Consider the following 17,775-nt stretch of genomic DNA (forward strand, 5'->3'; position numbering starts at 1 on the left):
CGTTATCCACTATGCCCATGGGCTTTTATTTTCTGCAATAACCTTTAATGTGGCACTTTATCAAATGCCTTCTGGAAATCGAAGTACAGTTCATCCACCAGCTTAGTTAAAGAAAGCCAGCATGAATTTCTTGTTATGTATTAATGCATAGCACGTTACACGCTCAAAGAACTCCAGTAAGTTGGTTAAACACAATTTCCCTTTCACAAAACCATGTTGACTCTGCCTGATTACCTTGAGTTTATGCAAGTGCCCTGCTTTAGCTTCTTTAACAACAGCTTCTAACATTTTCCCTACGACAAGCTAACTGGCCTGTCGATTCCTACTTTCTGTCTCCCTCCCTTTTTGAGTAATGTGCTATCTTCCAATCTAATGGGACGTTCCCCAAACCTAGGGAGTTTTGGAAAATTAAAACCAATGCATCAACTATGTCATCAGACACTTCTTTTACGACCTTAGGATGAAGTCCATCAGGACCTGGGCACTTGTCAGCCCACAGCTCCAACAATTTACTCAGTACCACTTCTCTGGTGATTGTAATTTTCTTGATTCCTCCCTCACTTCCATTTCCTGGTTTGTAGCTGCTTCTGTAACTTGTAACCTCTATAGTGAAAACTGATGCAAAATGCGGTGGCATAGTGGTATTGTCTCTGGACTAGTAATCCAGAGACCCAGAGTAATGCTCTGGGGGCCTGGGTTCGAACCCACCACGGCAGATGGTGGAATCTGAATTCAATAAAAATCTGGAATTAAAAGTCTAATGATGACCGTGAAACCATTGTCAATTGTCATAAAAACCCACCTGATGTCCTCTAGGGAAGGAAATTTGCTGTCCTTACCTGGTCTGGCCTACATCTGACTCCAGACCCACAGAAATGTGGTTTGACTCTTAAAAATGCCCTCTGAACAAGGACAATTAAGCAATAAATGCTGGCCTATCCAGCGATGCCCACACCCCACGAACGAATATAAAAAAATACCTGTTCAGTTCATCTGCCATTTCCTTATTTTCCATTATCAGTTTTCCAGACTCACTTTCTTTTAACTCATTTCTTTTTTAAAGATTTATAAAAACTCTTAATATCTGTTTTTATATTTCTGGCTAGCTTTCTCTCTAATTTTTCCCTCCTTATTAGTCTTTTAGTCATTCTTTGCTGTTTCTTATATTCTGTCCAATCTTCTGACCCACCACCTGTCTTTGCACAATTATATGCTCTTTCTTGAAGTTCAACACTACCTTTAACATTTCTAGTTAACCACAGATGGTGTGTCCGTCCCTTGGACTTTTTCTTACTCATTGGAATGTATCTAATCTGTGCATTCTGAAATATCCACCTTAAATATTAGCCACTGCATCTCTGTTGACCTATCCCTTAACATAATTTGCCAATTCACTTTAGCCAGCTCAGCTTTCATGCCCTCATAATTGCCCTTATTTAAGTTTGAAAATGTAATCTCGGACCTACTCTGCTCTCCCTCAAACTGAATGTAAAACTGTGAGGGGGATCAGGATAAACTTAAAGAGGATATAGATAGGCTGGTGGAATGGGCAGGCACATGGCAGATGAAGTTTAAGGCAGAGAAGTGTGAAGTGATATATTTTGCGAGGAAGAACTAGGAAAGGCAATATAAAATAAAAGAAACAATTTTAAAGAGGGTGCAAGAACAGCAAGTCCTGTAGGTGTATGTGCACAAATTGTTGAAGGTAGCAGGGCAGGTTGAGAAAGCAGTTAAAAAGGCATGTGCGATCCTGGACTTTACAGGACAGATCTTGTGAACCTTGGTTGCTAGCTAGAGATCTGGCGAGACCCCCTCATCGTCACTTTTCGGGAAGGCCCACGCATCTTGTGCCACTCGGCACTTGACAGGTGGGTCATCCCTCACGGTCAAGGACAATGGTGGGGGGGGGGGGGTGGGGGGGGGGTGCAAAGGTTCCACTCACTGAGAGCTGTTGCCGGTACAACACCCACCCGAGGCCTCGAATTGAGGGGGGAGCCAAGCCAGGCAAAGATGAGTGACGATGCGAAGAGGGCCACGGGAAAGGGCATCGGCAGCAAAGTGGCTCTCATCAGCGCCCCCCCCTTCCTGATTCCAGGTCCCTCGATCAGGCACTGAGTGCCTTTGAATGAGCAAAACACCCCTCCACCCACCCCAGGGAGGCCCACAAGCAAACCAGCGGAGGCAGGATGAGGCCCTTAAGCGGGCATTAATTGTCCACTTAAGGTCTTCAATTGGCAGCGGGATGAGAAGGCCATCCACACAACTTATTCAGGTACAGGCAGGAAAGTTGCAGGGCCCCACCCCCCCACAACCCTCCCACCCGTTTAAATGCCCCTCTGTTACCAAACCCGCCATGGGGGAGGGCAGGTTTCTGCCCACAAAGAGAGGCATGGAGTACAAGGAAGTTATGATGAATCTTAATAAAACACTGGTTCAGCCTCAATTGAAGTAGTGTGTCAAATTCTGGGCATTGCACTTTAGAAAGGGTGTGATGCCTTTAGAGAAGGTGCAGAAAAGAATTACCAAAATGGTTCCAGAGGTGTGGGACTTCACTAATATGTATATAGAAGCTGGGATTGCTCTCCTTAGAGAGGAAAGTTGAGAAGTGATTCTGAACACCTCTATCAAATCTCAAGGGGTCGAGAAAAAGTAGAGAGAGAGAAATGTTCTCATTGGCAGATGGGTCAAGAGCCAAAGGATACCGATTTAAACTCTTTCGAGTTATCAACAGTCACAGATTGCAACTCTTTCAAGTACAATCACAGTTCTTGGTTTCCGGGAGTGGGACATGAACCCACAACCCTCTGATTCAAAGGCGAGGGTGCTATGGACTGAGCCACAGCTGACACCTCCCAAGGATAGGATACCGATTTAAGGTGATCGGCAAAAGAGCCAATGTTGATGTGGCGATAAATTTTATGCAGCAAGTTGTTAAGATCTAGAATGGACTGCCCGAGAGCCTGATGGAGGTAGATTCAACTGTGGCTTTTGAAAGGGAATTGGTCATGCCCGAAGGGATAGGGATTGCAGGGTTACGGAGAAAGGGCTGGGAAGTAGAACCAGCTGAGTTGCTGTTGCAGAGAGCTGGCAGAGACACAATGGGCCAAGTGGCCTCTTTCTGTGTTGTGGCCATTCTATGATTTTGTTTCTATGAATCACACATGCTTTGTGTGTCTGGAAATAGTAAAGCATTGATTAAAATGGTCAATTTTACAAAAGTAAGGAAAATTGCTAGTCTGTTAGGATTAAAATCATTTCATCGTGTCCATAAATGGTCTAAGGGAACAGAATGTGAGATTGTGGCTTGAGTTCTGATCTTTGCTTTGCCAATGATGAAGTAATTCAAAACCTTAACCAATGTCTTTACTGCACAATACACAGCAATGGTGGGAAACTTATTTCTATCTTGCTGCCCAGTTTAAATCCTTAACATTTTCCAGCAGAAGGATATTCAATTAGAAATGGTGAGATCTGGACTTAATATTCCCACTATGCTGGTTCAATAATTTGAATTGATTTAAGGATTAAATAAATAAATCTGGAATAAAGAGCTGGAATGAGTAAAGTTTGAAATATTCATAAAACCCCAATTTATTCATTAATGTCCCTTAGGGAAGACAAACTGCTGCCTTACCCCATTTCCACACCAATGTGGTTAACTCTTAACAGCCCTCTTCAGCAGACTAGCAAACAATTGCATCAAACTGCTACAGGGAATAAGAAAGATCCATGCCTCAGCTATCGTCAGGTGCTTGCAAAAGTACAGTTTTTGCAACTGCATGTTGGATTTTATAAGCTTAAAACTACTGCCAGAAAGAAATTCCGAAAGTATTTCCAAGAATTCTCATCAAATTTATGATAATTCTGAATGCTTTTATCATCGTAGTGTGCATTCCAATTGTATCAAATATAATTTGGTACAGTAGCATAGACCTTTCTAATTTTTAAATTGTTAATCGTCTGCTTGGCGGCACTTATGCTCAAAAGAGGAGGCAACTCGACTTGAAACTGGAATCCATAAAACTGGGCCAAATTTGGAATGGTGAAATTTAGCTCAGACTGGTAGATATGAATCATTCAGTTCCTATCCCCACGGACAACTTGCTTGCCACTGGAATCCACTCTTTCTTAAATTAACAAGTAGTCAAACACATAACTTACAACCACAGTGACCTGAACTCACCACCAATCCTGAGGTTTCCCTTTACTACACGAGAGAAATTTTAGCAGGTAATATAAGTAATAAAATCTTTTTTTTAAAAAACGTAGCCTTTACCTTGGAAAAGACTCTCCATACGGATCGGTGCCAGATAGAATAAGTATGCATGGCAGGTCTTCCAGATCCAAGTAGGTTTGAGGTATCCAATTAGGGTCCTCTATCTTTTGCCAAACCTTTCAAAATAAGGGATATATACTAATCAAATGGTAGTACACACCAACTCTTGTTGAGTAGATGACCTATATTATTATTGACATCTCCAGCAGAACAAACACTCTTAAAACCCATAAATCAAATGACTTATCACAGGGCTTCACAATGAAAAATGTCTGTAATCCTTTTATTTGGCCATTTGTGCTCAACCACAGCTATTTAACAGCCTGTTTGCTCTGTTGATGTCATGCCATAGGCATCACGTCATTAATATTCAATGTTTACTAATTAGTAGATGAGAAGTGATTAACAAAGTCGTACCAGGTGAATTGAAATGTTAACAATTTGTCAAACTACAGGGATTAAAGTGATAGTTACAAATCAGAAGTTTATAGCACTAAAGTAGACTGGGTTGAATGGTTTCTCTCTTTGCAAGAGCAAATTAAACTAATCCCACTGGCTCGCTCTCTTCCCCATATCCCTGCATTCTCTGATTTAATTCTTTTATCTATTCTTCCCTGAAATGATTCAATGATCTCATTCTCAGACACTATGGGCTGAATTTTGCCGTCGGCGAGCAGGGGGCGGGGCCCACTCGCTGAAGCGTAAAATGACGCGGGATGATGTCAGGCGGAACCCCCGACGTCATCCCGCCCCATTTAAATTTTCAGGAAGGCGGGGGCACAGCAAAATCAGCTGCGGGCCGGCCGACCTGTCAATGGCCAATTGGGGCCATTGACAGGATCATTAAAACAATTAAAGGACCTGCCCGTCCAACCTTAAGGTTGGTGGGCAGGCCAGGAGCCCCGGTGGGAATTAGAAAAAACATGAAACCTCATCCACCGGCGGGATGAGGTTTCATGTAGGGATTTTAAAGTTTTATAAAGTTTTAGTGTAATTTATGAACAGGTCCCATCTCATGTGACATGAGGGGGACATGTTAGGGTTCTTTTTTCTATTTTTAACGTTTTTAAAAGTGTCAGCGATCTCCCTGAGGCAGCACTTAGCCTCAGGGAGACGTGTGCTCTTTCGTGCGCATGCGCAAAATATCGCACTCTCGATTTTGGGAAATCCCCACCCCCGCACAGGCGGACGTCACGCTGGGCGGGCCTTAAGTGGCCCGCCTATGTAAAATGGCGGCGGGGCCTGCTTCTCCAGTGGGGGTCGGCTCTCTGCCCGCCGGAGATTGGGTCGGGCCCGCCCGACAGGCAGAAAATTCTGCCCTATCTGTGGCAAAGCATTTTGTACTTTAGTAACTTATTACGTATAGAAATTTCTCCTTCCTCCTCTCATTATCTTCATGGTTATTTCAGATTCATGATTTCTCATTAATTTCCCAACCAGATGAAAGTATTTTTCCAGTCACCTTATCAAACACTGCATAATTTTAGAAATCTTGAAAAAATTCCCCTTAGCCTCTCTGATTAGTGGAAATTGTCACATTATATCAAATTTCCTCATAACCATAGTTTCTCAGTCCTTGTTACCATCCTGATGAATTTACACTGTGCACTCTCAATGGCTTTAATGTCATTTCTATAATGGAGCGTCCACAGACGGTGCTCTAACTGCAGTCTAATCATTGCCTTGTATGGAACTTATTGTGATTAATGTAGACAATCTTTAATAAAGTGTTTTCTTTTGAATACTAACATTACCTTTCGAGGGCAGTTAGGGATGGGCAACAAATACTGGCCTAGCCAGCGAAGCACACATCCCATGGATAAATAATAAAGCAAAAAAAAAACATGCTTTTATGTAACAGAGAAAGAATGTGTATTGAGATGGTGACTATCATAATCTCAGGATGTCTCAAAGCGCTTCATTGGCAATCAAGTACTTTTTGAAATGTGGTCACTGTTATAATACAGGGAAATGCAGCAATTAATCTTTGCACAGCAAGGGTTCAAAAATAGCAATGAGATAAATGACCAGATAATCTGATTTAATATTAAGTAAGGGATAATTGTTGGCCAAGATACCGGAATAACACCCCTGCTCTTCTTCAAAATGTTCCTCGGGATCTTTTACTTCCACTTGAACGCACAGTTTAGGCCTTGGTTTAATGTCCCATCTGAAAGATAGCACTGCCAATCCAGCACTCCCTCAATACCACACTGAAGTGCCAGCCTAAATTATGTGCTTAATTCTCTGGTGTGGCTTGATTTCTGACTCATAAACCAGAGTGTTACCACTGGACATGGCTGTGTTGTCTTTCAAGTAGCACAGAAAATAAAGACAGAAGCAAATATGATAATTAATGGAAGAAATGTAATTTATTTTCAAGTTATGGAGAAAACGCCTTAATTAATGTCTGAAAAGCTATATTCTTGTGACAGGTTTAGAACAGTGACTGTTTGAGGTTTTTTTTATCTATTTCATTTTGTTCTAAATTTCCTTTCTTTCTGTCTAATTGTTAATTTGAGCTCCTGGAAATCACAAGTTCAAGTCTGGACTGAATAGATGATAAACAAGGTGAGGAGGGAGAGCATCAAGAACTTCATGGCTCTAACTCAAGTGAACAACAGAGCAAACAAAGAAAGCCCAAAGACATTAAAGAAAGACCACCTTTCATAACTGCAGGATGTCCCAAAGTGCCTTACAGCAAATGACATAATTTGGAAGTGAAGTCACTGTTGTGATATAGGAAATTGTAATGATAACTTAATGCACACTGCTGGAACAGGTCAAAGCCTTTGAAGGTGTTCAAGTCCATAGTGAATTAATTATGAGACGGTTCAAGAGCTGAACCCCAGAGGGTTCATTGGCAGGAAGATCAACAATGGCATGTCATCAGGGAAAGTAAATTGGCAATCCTAAATTAGGTCAGACCCTTTCAGCCGATGGCTAGTTTGAGTTTACAGGAACTTTCATGGCTTTATAAACTATTGATATCAGGGCAATAGGGTGCAAGTTTCTATACTAAGAATGATCATGGGCAGAACTTTTCTCTCGTCGGGCGGGCATGCGCCCGACCCAAATGAGTGTAAAATGACATGCAATGATGTTGGGCGAGCGTCACGATGTCCTCACGCACTCGTGCAATATTTCAATCGGCGCGCGCACGGAGTCAGCAGCGCGCCCGCCGACAATTAAGCGGCCCATTAAGGCCTTAAATCAATTAATTGGCTAGAATTTTTCACTGCCCGTCCAACTCTTCAGTTGGCGGGTGGGCGAAAAGGCCACGCGGCCTTTGCATTTTTGGCGAAACCTCATCCACAGGCCAGATGAGGTTTCGACCAGTGATTTTAAAAAAAAAACATTTTAACACTCATATTTAACATGTCCCTACTCATGTGACAGAGTCACATGAAGGGACATGCTTTCATTATTTTTAATATCTTTATGTTTTATTTTAAAAGTCTTCAGCTCCCTGAGGCAGCTCTGTGTCTCAGGGAGCTTTTACTGCACACGCCCACGCTCGAACTTCAGCGCTTGCCCTCCTCCCACCCACGGCCCCGGCAAAGCTGAGCACTGCAGCGCGCGTTTCACGCTGTCTGCCCGTTAATTGGCCAGCCAGCATGAAATGGCAGTCGGGGCCCGATCGCGGGCAGCGGTCAGCTTCCCGACCCCTCCCACCAAGCCCGCCCAACGACCGGAAAATCCTGGCTTATCTTTTCCAGGAAAGGAAGCATAAGAAATTCCCCGAGGCAAAGGAAAGGTGGGCTGACATTAGGAGAGAAGAAAATGATAGCATAGGTTAGGGGAATTACCAACAAGAAATAAAAGGACCAGAGGCCTAACCGGAATCCAGGATCATACTAACGTTACGTGGGTAAAACTTGGTGACAGTCTTAATGGTAGAGCAGAATGAAGCAATATGATGGAAGCAAAGTCTTGTTTTCATTCAAGACTTAAAACCTCTCTGTTATATATCAGCCAAAATATTATGGATTTAAAATAAAACTCTTACCTGCTTTCTGAAATAATTTAATTTTTTTTGTGTGGGAGTGAAGTGAGTCAGGCAATGTATGAATGTTATCCAATGGTGTTATCTAGTCAAGATAGCATAAAGGGAAGTGATTGGGCAGAATTTTCCCGTCGGTGATTAGGGGGCGGGGCCTGCTCGCCGACGGGAAAATGACGCGGGATGACGTCAGGAGGAACCCCCGACGTCATCCCGGTTCATTTAAATATTGAGGAAGGCGGGCGGACAGTGAAATCAGCTGTCTGCCCGCTGACCTGTCAATGGCCAATTAAGGCCATTGACAGGATCATCAAGCTTGTTAAATGCCCTGCCCGTCCAACCTTAAGGTTGCTGGGCAGGCCAGGAGTCCCAGCGGGCTTCTGATAATACATGAAACCTCATCCCTATCATGCCCATTTTTAAAAATTTCAATAAAGTTTGTGCTTTTTATTAACATGTTCCATCTCGTGTGACACTGTCACATGAGGGGGACATGTTAATAATTTTAATATTTTTTTATTTTCAAAGATTTTTAAACTGCCAGTGATCTCCCTGAGACACCACTTAGTCTCAGGGAGCAGTGCGCTTTTTCACACGCATGCGTGAAAGAGCGCACTTTGACAGATGGGGAATCCCTCCCCTCCTCTCTCCCACCCCACCCCTCCACGCACAGGACACATGTAGCGCTTCCTGTCGGGCAGGCCTTAATTGGCCCACTCACTGAAAATGGCGGCCGGCCCCGTTTCGGCGGCGTTCGGCTGCCCACCCGCCACTGAGCCTGTGGGACCCGCCCACCCATTAAGGTAAAAATTCTGGCCTTTATGTATTAACTGCATCGGAAGTTTTTCAACTTTGAAATTCTGGATCTATGTAAATCTTGTGGACACATGATAATCAGAAAAGGTTGTTCTTAGCACTGAACTACTTGAAATGCAATAAAACAGAAACTATTTTTATTTCATTGATGGGATGTTGGCCTCACTGGCAAGTCCAAAATTTATTTTCCATCTCTAATTGCACTCAATTTGTTGGTGAATTGTCTTTATTTTATTCTTTCATGGGACGTGGGCATCACTGGCTAATCTAGCATTTATTGCCCATGCCTAATTGCCCTCGAGAAGGTGGTGGTGAGCTGCCTTCTTGAACCGCTGCAGTCGGTGGGTGTTGTGGATACACCCAGAGTGCTGTTAGGGAGTTCCAGAGTTTTGATTCAGCAACAGTAAAGGAATGGTAATATACAACACAGTATCGCAAATCTGGCTGTCCAAAAACTGGAGTTGTTGGAAAACAGGCCATATTGGGAACGTGCCATGCATCAATTTCAATTGAATAAAAAAAAAACTTACCTGGACAATTCAGCCAGGCCAAACTACAACAAGGGATTATTTCCCAGGCTCAATAATATTAGGTCTGAAGGAGAAACATATGGAGGATCCCCACAAGGCGCCTCAAAAGGGATTAGCGTTCAAAACCTTTTGTGATCTCTCAGGAGGAGTTAAGCAGCAGAAAGCTGCAAAAGGAACCAACACCACTGTCCTAGGTGGTAGGACAGGTTAGAGAGATTGTACTTTTGGTTGAGTTGGAAGACACAATTGATTGCGCCAAAACGTATAGGAGCCGCATATTTTTGTAATAATATGCAAACAGAAGTTCTGCTGCAGCATGATTATATCAAACCATATGGTTTGAATAACCATATAACCATGGTTATATTGAATGTCTGTCATCATGCTCAGTGTTCTGTATGTTGTGCCTACAGTGAAATAATGCAGCTTACAAAACAGAACAAATGTCATCTCTTGTAGTGTTAACCTGGTCCACCTTCAGAGTAATTGAAGAAGCACACATTTATAAGAAATAGGTATCCAGTCTGGAACACAAGGTACTGTTATTGCTGCACTCCCACAACCTCATACCTTGCTGGTAGATACGGACCAGTGGAAGTCAACATTCCTAAAAATCAGGCAACCAGATTACTTCAGAAAACAACTAGAAACTTATTAGGTAAATGTGGCAGACCTGAATTCATATTTTGACAAAGGATCAAGAGACTGCAGGTATCAGATGATGCTTCTTTTTCAGAAGTCACATTAGCAGCTGTAGTTATAGATTCACAGCAGTTACAAGCAAGAGATAACATTCACTTGGGAAACTCCAGGAATTTTTATGGGAGACAGCAAACGTATCTGGCAACAGAGGAAGAATAGGAACAGAAACATCCAAAAGCAGCAGTTAGACCAAGAAAAGGCAAATACACCTGGCTGAGTTATAATGTCAATGTCAAATAAAACTGATCTCATTTACAGAATGTGATTTGCCGCAGAGTGCACTAAAAGAGGCATTAAGAGACAGGATATTCTGCAAGAATCCAGACTATAATCTAGATAAAATTTGATCTGGAACATAGATATTGTAAATATAAACCAGTAGTTACCTTCAGTTGTGTTAGAAAGTGTTGGCTAATATTGATTTTTGTGTTTGGAGTCCCAAGGATGATTTCAAATCTATGCTGCAGGCCCAGACGATACCTAACTTGACACAATCGTTCGTACGCCAGTGCAGCTAGTGAAATGGAGGGAATCCTAAGCAAGACCATGTAACCATGGCTGCTTGGACAGCTTCCTGTAGAATTTGTAAGGCTCTGAATTATCTCTAGTGTTTCCACAGAAGAGTAGTTCTTCATCTGTGAGTGGCCTGCAGTTACCATCATGGCTGCTGAGTAATGCTGGATTAAAATGTATGTCCAGATCACAGCACTGTGCATCTTGGGAAACCTTAAGCCAAAAATAAAAATAAATTAAAAAGTTTCTCTTTTAAAAAAAAAATCAACTTTCTCAAAGGGATAACCAACAATAAAATTTAAAGCTACATTTGTCCATAAATTAATTGATTTGGCTCTTACTGAAGCTACATGTAATACTAGTACATACTCATGTAGAATTTCAAAGCATTCAATTAACTATTGCACAGAGCTATTCACCACTTAAAACCCATCACTGTTGCACAGACACTATTTTTACATTGCTTGTTACAAAAACATTAAAAGGTTATTTTGTGCTACCTGTTGAACTATTTCTTGTTTCATTCATTTTAGAGTCAAGTGAAATGGGATTGGGTTATTGGGAATCAAGTGTCAAATTGATAAAAGGATTTCTGAATCATCTGGAATAAAAGCAGCAAAGTCTCATGCCACCTAATCTGATATGTACAATTGAAAAAAATCAATTTTGCTCAAAAATGGTTAATTCACACGCAAAAGGGGAAAATCACGATTGATGGTGACGGAAAATCAAAGGCAAAGGACATAAAAGGATAGGAGAGATGGGAAGGATCAGAGGTGACAAAAATAGGAAGGAGAGGAAGTAATAGTCAACATGATGCATTGTTTCCCTTAATAACTATATGGCTCAGGTATGACCTCCTTCCTGTGATGCTTAGGTATGACCATTAGATGGTGCTATAACAGTTTTAAAATAGAACTCTGGGTATCATTCATAATAAAAGGACATCTTGTGCATTAATTCTAGTCAACCAGGCAGCAATGCAAAACCTTTCCTCAATTAAGATTGAAGCTTCAATAAAGTTTAAACTAAAAAGGTGACAAAAGTGGGTGGGGAAAAAAAAGGACTGGAGGGTGCGACTATAACTGCTTGCAATGGTTTGATTTTATTCAAGGGTCCTGATGGTAAGTGAAATGCTCTCGCTTTTCCATAAACAGAGTTTATGGAAACAGAGGATGGAGCACACCTACCAATGTGTGGTGCAAGTGGCAGTTATACTAGGTCATTTTAACAATCAAGTAAAAGCTCATGGTATGGGCTTAAATTGTCACATTATTTGAAGACGTTTTACGAGAATCCACTTCGATGTTATTGTTCTAATTTATTTTCAAACAATGTTTAATTAGTTTTAATTACGCCTCAATTTTGCCTGTAATTGGCATCAGATTTCTAATGAATAACTGGATGCCACGATTCTCTTTTTAATACTCACTCTCCAAAAAAAAACATAACATCCTGTTATACCAGCCTTAACGTGACAGCACATACTGAACACTCCAATCTTAGCACGCTCCATCTACCCTTGTGGAGCCCATACTGATAACTCCAATTTGAGCTCTTTTCTGACGAAACATAAGGATCTGAAATGTTAACTTTGTTTCTCCACAAATGCTGCCTGCCCTGATGAGTATTTCCAACATTTTCTATTTTTATTGTAAGAGATTTAAGGACAGATGGTCAAAAGCTTGAACAGGTAGGCTTGAAGGAGTGTCTTAAAAGGAGAGAGAAGTGGTAAGGTTTATGGAGGGAAGCCCAAGGCTTAGGCTATAGGTAGCTAAAAGTACAGCCACCAATGGTGGGACAATGAAAATCAGGGAGGTGCAAGAGGCCAGAATTGGAGGAGCACAAAGATCTCAAAGAGCTGGAGGCGTGGAGAAGGATACCTGACTATGCTTCATCTATTCCAGTATATCACAAACTGAACTCTCTAATCTGAGCGTGCTCTATCTACCCCACTGAATCCTAGGTCGTTGCAGCACAGAGGAAAGCCATTTGGCCCATCGTGCCCATGCTGACTCTCCTAAGGAGCAATTCACATACTGCCACTCCCCTGCCCTCTCCCCACATCCCTGCACATTCCTCGTTTTCAGATATTTAGAAAATGTAGAAAAATTTATGGCACAGGAGGAGGCCACCCCTGTTCATTGTTCCTGTGCCAACCATAAAACAAGCCACCCAGACAAATCCCATTATCCAGCACTCAGTCCATAGCCCTGGAGGTTGCGGGACTTCAGGTGCACATCCAGACACCTTTCAAATGAATTGAAGGTTTCTACCTCTGCCACCCTTTCAGGCAGAGAGTTCCAGGCCCCTACCACCCTCTGGGTAAAAACAACTTGCCTTATCTCCCTTCTAATCCTTCTACCAATCAATTTAAATCTGTGCCCCCTAGTCACTGACCTCTCTGCCAAGGGAAACAGCATCCACTCGCTCCAGGTCCCTCACAATTTTGTACATCTCAATAAAATCTCCCCTCAGCCTCCTCTGTTCCAAGCAGAACAACTTCAGTCTATCCAATCTTTCCTCATAGCTGCAATTTTCCAGTCTTGGGAACATCCTCGTAAATCTCTTCTGTATCCTCTCTAGTGCAATTACATCCTTTCTATAATGAGATGGCTAGAGTTGTGTGCAGTACTCAAGTTATGCCCAAACTAGTGTTTTATATAGCTCCAGCATAACCTCCCTGCTCTTATATTCTATCCCTTGGCTAATAATGGGAAGTATTCCAAATGCAATGTATTCCAGTCCCCCACCACACATTGAACAACAATTTGTATTGATATAGCATCTTGAACATAGCAAAACGTCCCAAGGCATGAGTGTTCATGAGTGCTGAACCACATTGAGCCGCATAAGGAGGTATTTATGGCAGATAACCAAAAGCTTGATCAAGGATGTTTTAAGGAGAATCTTAAATGAGGAGAAGTAGAGAGACAAAGTGATTCAGAGAGGGAATTCCAGAGTTTAGGGTCTAGGTAGGTAAAGGAACAACCATTAATGGTGAACCAATGAAAATCAGGATGCACGAGATACAGAATTGAAGGTTGAGGAGAGTTTGGAGGATTGTAGGGCTGGAGAAAGTTACCTGAGCATGTTCCATATATCCCAGTACCACAGCACCAAGGGAGCTGGTAAGGTAGTAGTATTGTCACTGGACTAGTAATCAAGGGACCCAAGGCAGTGCTCTGGGGACCTGGGTTTGAATGGCAGATGGTGAAATTTGAATTCAATATTAAAAAAAATCTGGAATTAAAAGTTTAATGATGACCATGAAACGATTGTCGTAAATACCATTTAGGGAAGGAAATCTGCCATGTGACTCCAGACCCATAGCAATGTGGTTGACTCTTAAATGCCCTCTGCAATGGCCTCAGTTCTCAAGGGCAATTAGGGATGGACACTCAAGGGGCTAATTCCACCGCTGTTGGTATTATCCATGCAGGAAGCATGACAAGCAAAGACATTTGGGGGGGGGGGTTTCTTGCGGGCGCTCAGGGTGGCTCTTCAAAGGCACTCCGTGCCTGATCAAGGGTCCTGGGATCGGGAAGGGGGGCCCCATGGAGACACACCCCACTCCCCTTGCAGCTCCTTTCCTCCCTCCTTCCCGTTACCCCACCCTGTAACTCCTACACCACCCCCCCCCGCCCCTTCGCTATCACTCACCTGTGGCCTGGGATACAGTGACGATCCTAGGTCTTGAGTGAGTGAGTGTCATACTGGCAGCAGCCACCTCCTCCCCAGTGGCGTTGCTGTTCAATAGAGCTGCTGGCCTCTAATTGAAAGGCCCGCCGTGGTCCAGTTAGGCGCCTAAGTCGCACTTAATGCTTTCCCTGAAAGAGCCGATGTGGGGCTTTGGCTGGCTCCCCAGCAGGCGGTCAAGACCCCTGTCACTTCCATTAAATCCAGCCCACTAAATGCTAGTGTAATTGGGCTGTTTTAGTGTTGCTGCACTTACCTGAAGTCTCATAATTGCACTGAAGGTATCGCAGACCTCAGCTCTCTTTGTGGTATCTTTTCCCTTACAAATAAGTGAGATAATCACACTGGGCTGATCTGACTTCTGGCGTTAAATGTTGTCATGTCGACCTTATTTCTGTGTAAATCACCCACCTTTCTTCTACTGCAGTAACCATTGCTTCAAATGAACCGTCATATCTCAACAATGGAAGCTTGTGCCCAGAGTAAGTGGAATCAATGAAGTCTGAAAGCCCAAAGTACTTATTGTTTTCCTGGTACAAGTTCACTCCCTAATCAGGTGCAAAGAACAGGATAAAAGACAGCAAAATTAGTCAAATACAATGTAATCCCCCAAAAATTAAATAAACTCTTAGATCTACAACATAACAACGGATAGAATTTTATTACCCCCCCGCCCCCACCACCCACCCTCTGCCCTGCAGGGTGGGGATCCTGCCACCTTCCTGCCTCCACCTGATTAAGTCCAGGGTGGGAAGGCTCATGGGCAGCCTTCCTGCCAGGATGCTAACTTAGGCCCTTAAGTGGGCAATTAAAGCCTTCTTAAAGGCCTCAGCACACTGCCGCTGGTTGAACACCAGCAGCGCATGGTCTATTACTTCATGAGAAGCCTGAAAAGCAAACCCAAGGCAGACTCCCGGGGCCTCCCTCATTCAAAGGCACTTAGTGTCTGGGCCAGCCCTCTGCCCTTTCTTCTGACCTCCTCCCGCACCCCTAGTCAGCGACCCCTCCCCGGAACCCCGAACATGCCCTCCATCACTTGAGGCCCGGGTTTCTTGCAAATCCTAAGCCTCTGGTGGGTGCATTACCAGTAGCTACCATCACTCCCAGTGCTGCTGCTTGTAATGGAGAGCTGCCAGCCTCTGGTTAGCGGGCTCCTCTCAAGAGGCAGGATTTCTTCCCTGGGGGTCCTAAATCCTGAGAAAGGCCCACCGCTGGCCATGAAATGAACCTTCCCCAATGGAGTCATCAAGAGTGCAGAGGTCTCCCTGAAGCACAGAGGTGCCTCAGGGAGATTTATTTAAGTTATGGAAATTTGAATAAAGGTGGGGAAAAAAAAATTAAGGACATTAAGGAAACTGTAACATGAGCTTGGACTTGTCCATTGTTTACTTCAAAATTTTTTATTTAACTAATAAACCCTTCATGAAGCCTCATCCTGCTCGTGGATGAGGTTTCATGAAAAACGCGAAGGCCGCCTGGGCTCTTCGCCTGCCCCCCGCCAACCTTAAGTTTGGATGGGCAGCTCAGTTAATTACTTTTTAACAGGCCTTAATAGGCCTTTGACAGTTCGGCGGGTGTGCAGCTGACTCAGCTGCACGCCCGCCGAACTGAATATCTGGATGACGTGCGGTGACATCAGGACGCCGCCCGACGTCACAGCGCGTCACTTTACGTGTCGGCAAGCTGGGAAAATGCTGCCCATAGTGTCAACTGTAAAACAGTTCTTCAATTTCCATTGAGTGAATGCTAATGAGAAAGTAATTGTTGCTAATAATGAAACTGAAAATCCATGCTAAATCTGAACTATCAGTGACAACATGTTTTCCAATCCATTTCAGGTAGCAATGATTTATCTGCAATAGATTAATTACTGAAAACTGTTTTATCTTTAACTTTTTCTTTCAATCTGCTATTCCGCACATACGTATATATAATGCTACAATGGAGTGCAGCGCCTAGAAGCCAAGTCAAGAGAGGGTAAAGTTTGAGACTAAGTGAATGTGATTATCAGCAGAGGTCAGCTCTGAAAAGCTTAATCTTTTGCGTGGAAATTCACTGTTCCATTGAAAAAAAGTAAAAATGACATTAAAAGGTTATTTACAGATAATTATCAAGGTATCAATGAAGCTGGACATGGCTTTGTCCACAATTCGCGCTTCACAATAAGTTCTTGATCTGGGTCAAGCCTTCAAGTGCCCATATTCCCTTTGGGAAAGGAGGTAGAGAATTCACTCAGGCTGGTTACTGAAGAGATACTGGCTAAGGTTTATAGGCAGATTGGTTGTTCACCCTTCAGGTTAGGAAATGGGTATGCAGTGTAAAGACCCTGAGAAGTCCAAAAAATTGAATGTAGTAGAGAGGTTAAACTGATCTCTGCATATTCTGGTAATTTTTTTGCAACCAATTTAGATCACCTTCAATAGGTACTATTTTGCTTCAATTTCTTTAATTTTGAGAATTAACAGCACTTTCCGCTGCTCCAATCAATCGACTATTCATCCCTTGAGTGTGTTTACCGGCTATTCCATTGTATGGGGAACACATAAGCACAGCCATTGTTTCATCTACACTTTTCAAAAGTGCTCACTGGATGATGATATGAATCAAAATCCTTGGCTGGTTCTGCCCTTTCTGGTCCCAGGTGGTATTTTCTGCCACCTGGCAAATTTAAGAAGGGAAGATCAAATACTTTCTTTTTCCCAATTGTTTTATTAATCCTTCAACCTAAAAATTCTAAGGATCAGCAGGAAGGTTGCTAGTTCCTTAATATGCTATCACTCCATTGTAGCAACACTGAAGAATAGTTAAATATTAGGAATGGCAAACATATCAGTAAAATTTACATTGTTGCAGGACGATGGCCAATGGACCTCATTATAGGGGCTGATGTAGGTCTGCTGTGTTTGAAGAGCGAAGGGGAAGGACGTAACTTGGAGTGTTAACACATTCAGTGCTTCTTTCATTTCTTTGCAGTTTACGATTCGATCAGCCGAGCCCAGAAATGGTTCACTTTGTGGAAAAGCTCCCCCACTAAAGCCAAGACAAAAACACAATAGTGAGAGCTAATGAGATCATTCAGGAAATTCATAAACACAGGCGCAGAAAACTGCCCTCAGAATACAGTAAAGTATCACCCAATACAAACAAATCGCAAGGAAGTTAAGAACAGGGAAAGTAAATGTTGGTTCATTGCTTAAAGTCTAAAGAGTAAAAAGACATCAGAAATAAGTGAAACC

At 42.8% G+C, this 17,775-nt stretch overlaps 1 protein-coding gene across 1 annotated transcript in view; it reads right to left on the minus strand.

Moving 5' to 3' along the window:
- Positions 1 to 17,775, minus strand: part of greb1 (growth regulating estrogen receptor binding 1) — a 351,042-nt gene that overhangs the window by 79,363 nt on the left and 253,904 nt on the right. Inside the window, exons 17-20 of the mRNA XM_078541600.1 lie at positions 17,383 to 17,569; positions 14,951 to 15,087; positions 10,714 to 11,053; positions 4,277 to 4,392 (exon numbers count right to left, since the gene is read on the minus strand). Of these exons, the coding sequence (XP_078397726.1) occupies positions 4,277 to 4,392; positions 10,714 to 11,053; positions 14,951 to 15,087; positions 17,383 to 17,569 (780 nt within the window). The remainder of the gene's footprint in view (positions 1 to 4,276; positions 4,393 to 10,713; positions 11,054 to 14,950; positions 15,088 to 17,382; positions 17,570 to 17,775) is intronic.

Source organism: Cetorhinus maximus, chromosome 5 (genome assembly GCF_964194155.1).
Source record: "Cetorhinus maximus chromosome 5, sCetMax3.hap1.1, whole genome shotgun sequence".
Taxonomy (NCBI): Eukaryota; Metazoa; Chordata; class Chondrichthyes; order Lamniformes; family Cetorhinidae; genus Cetorhinus; species Cetorhinus maximus.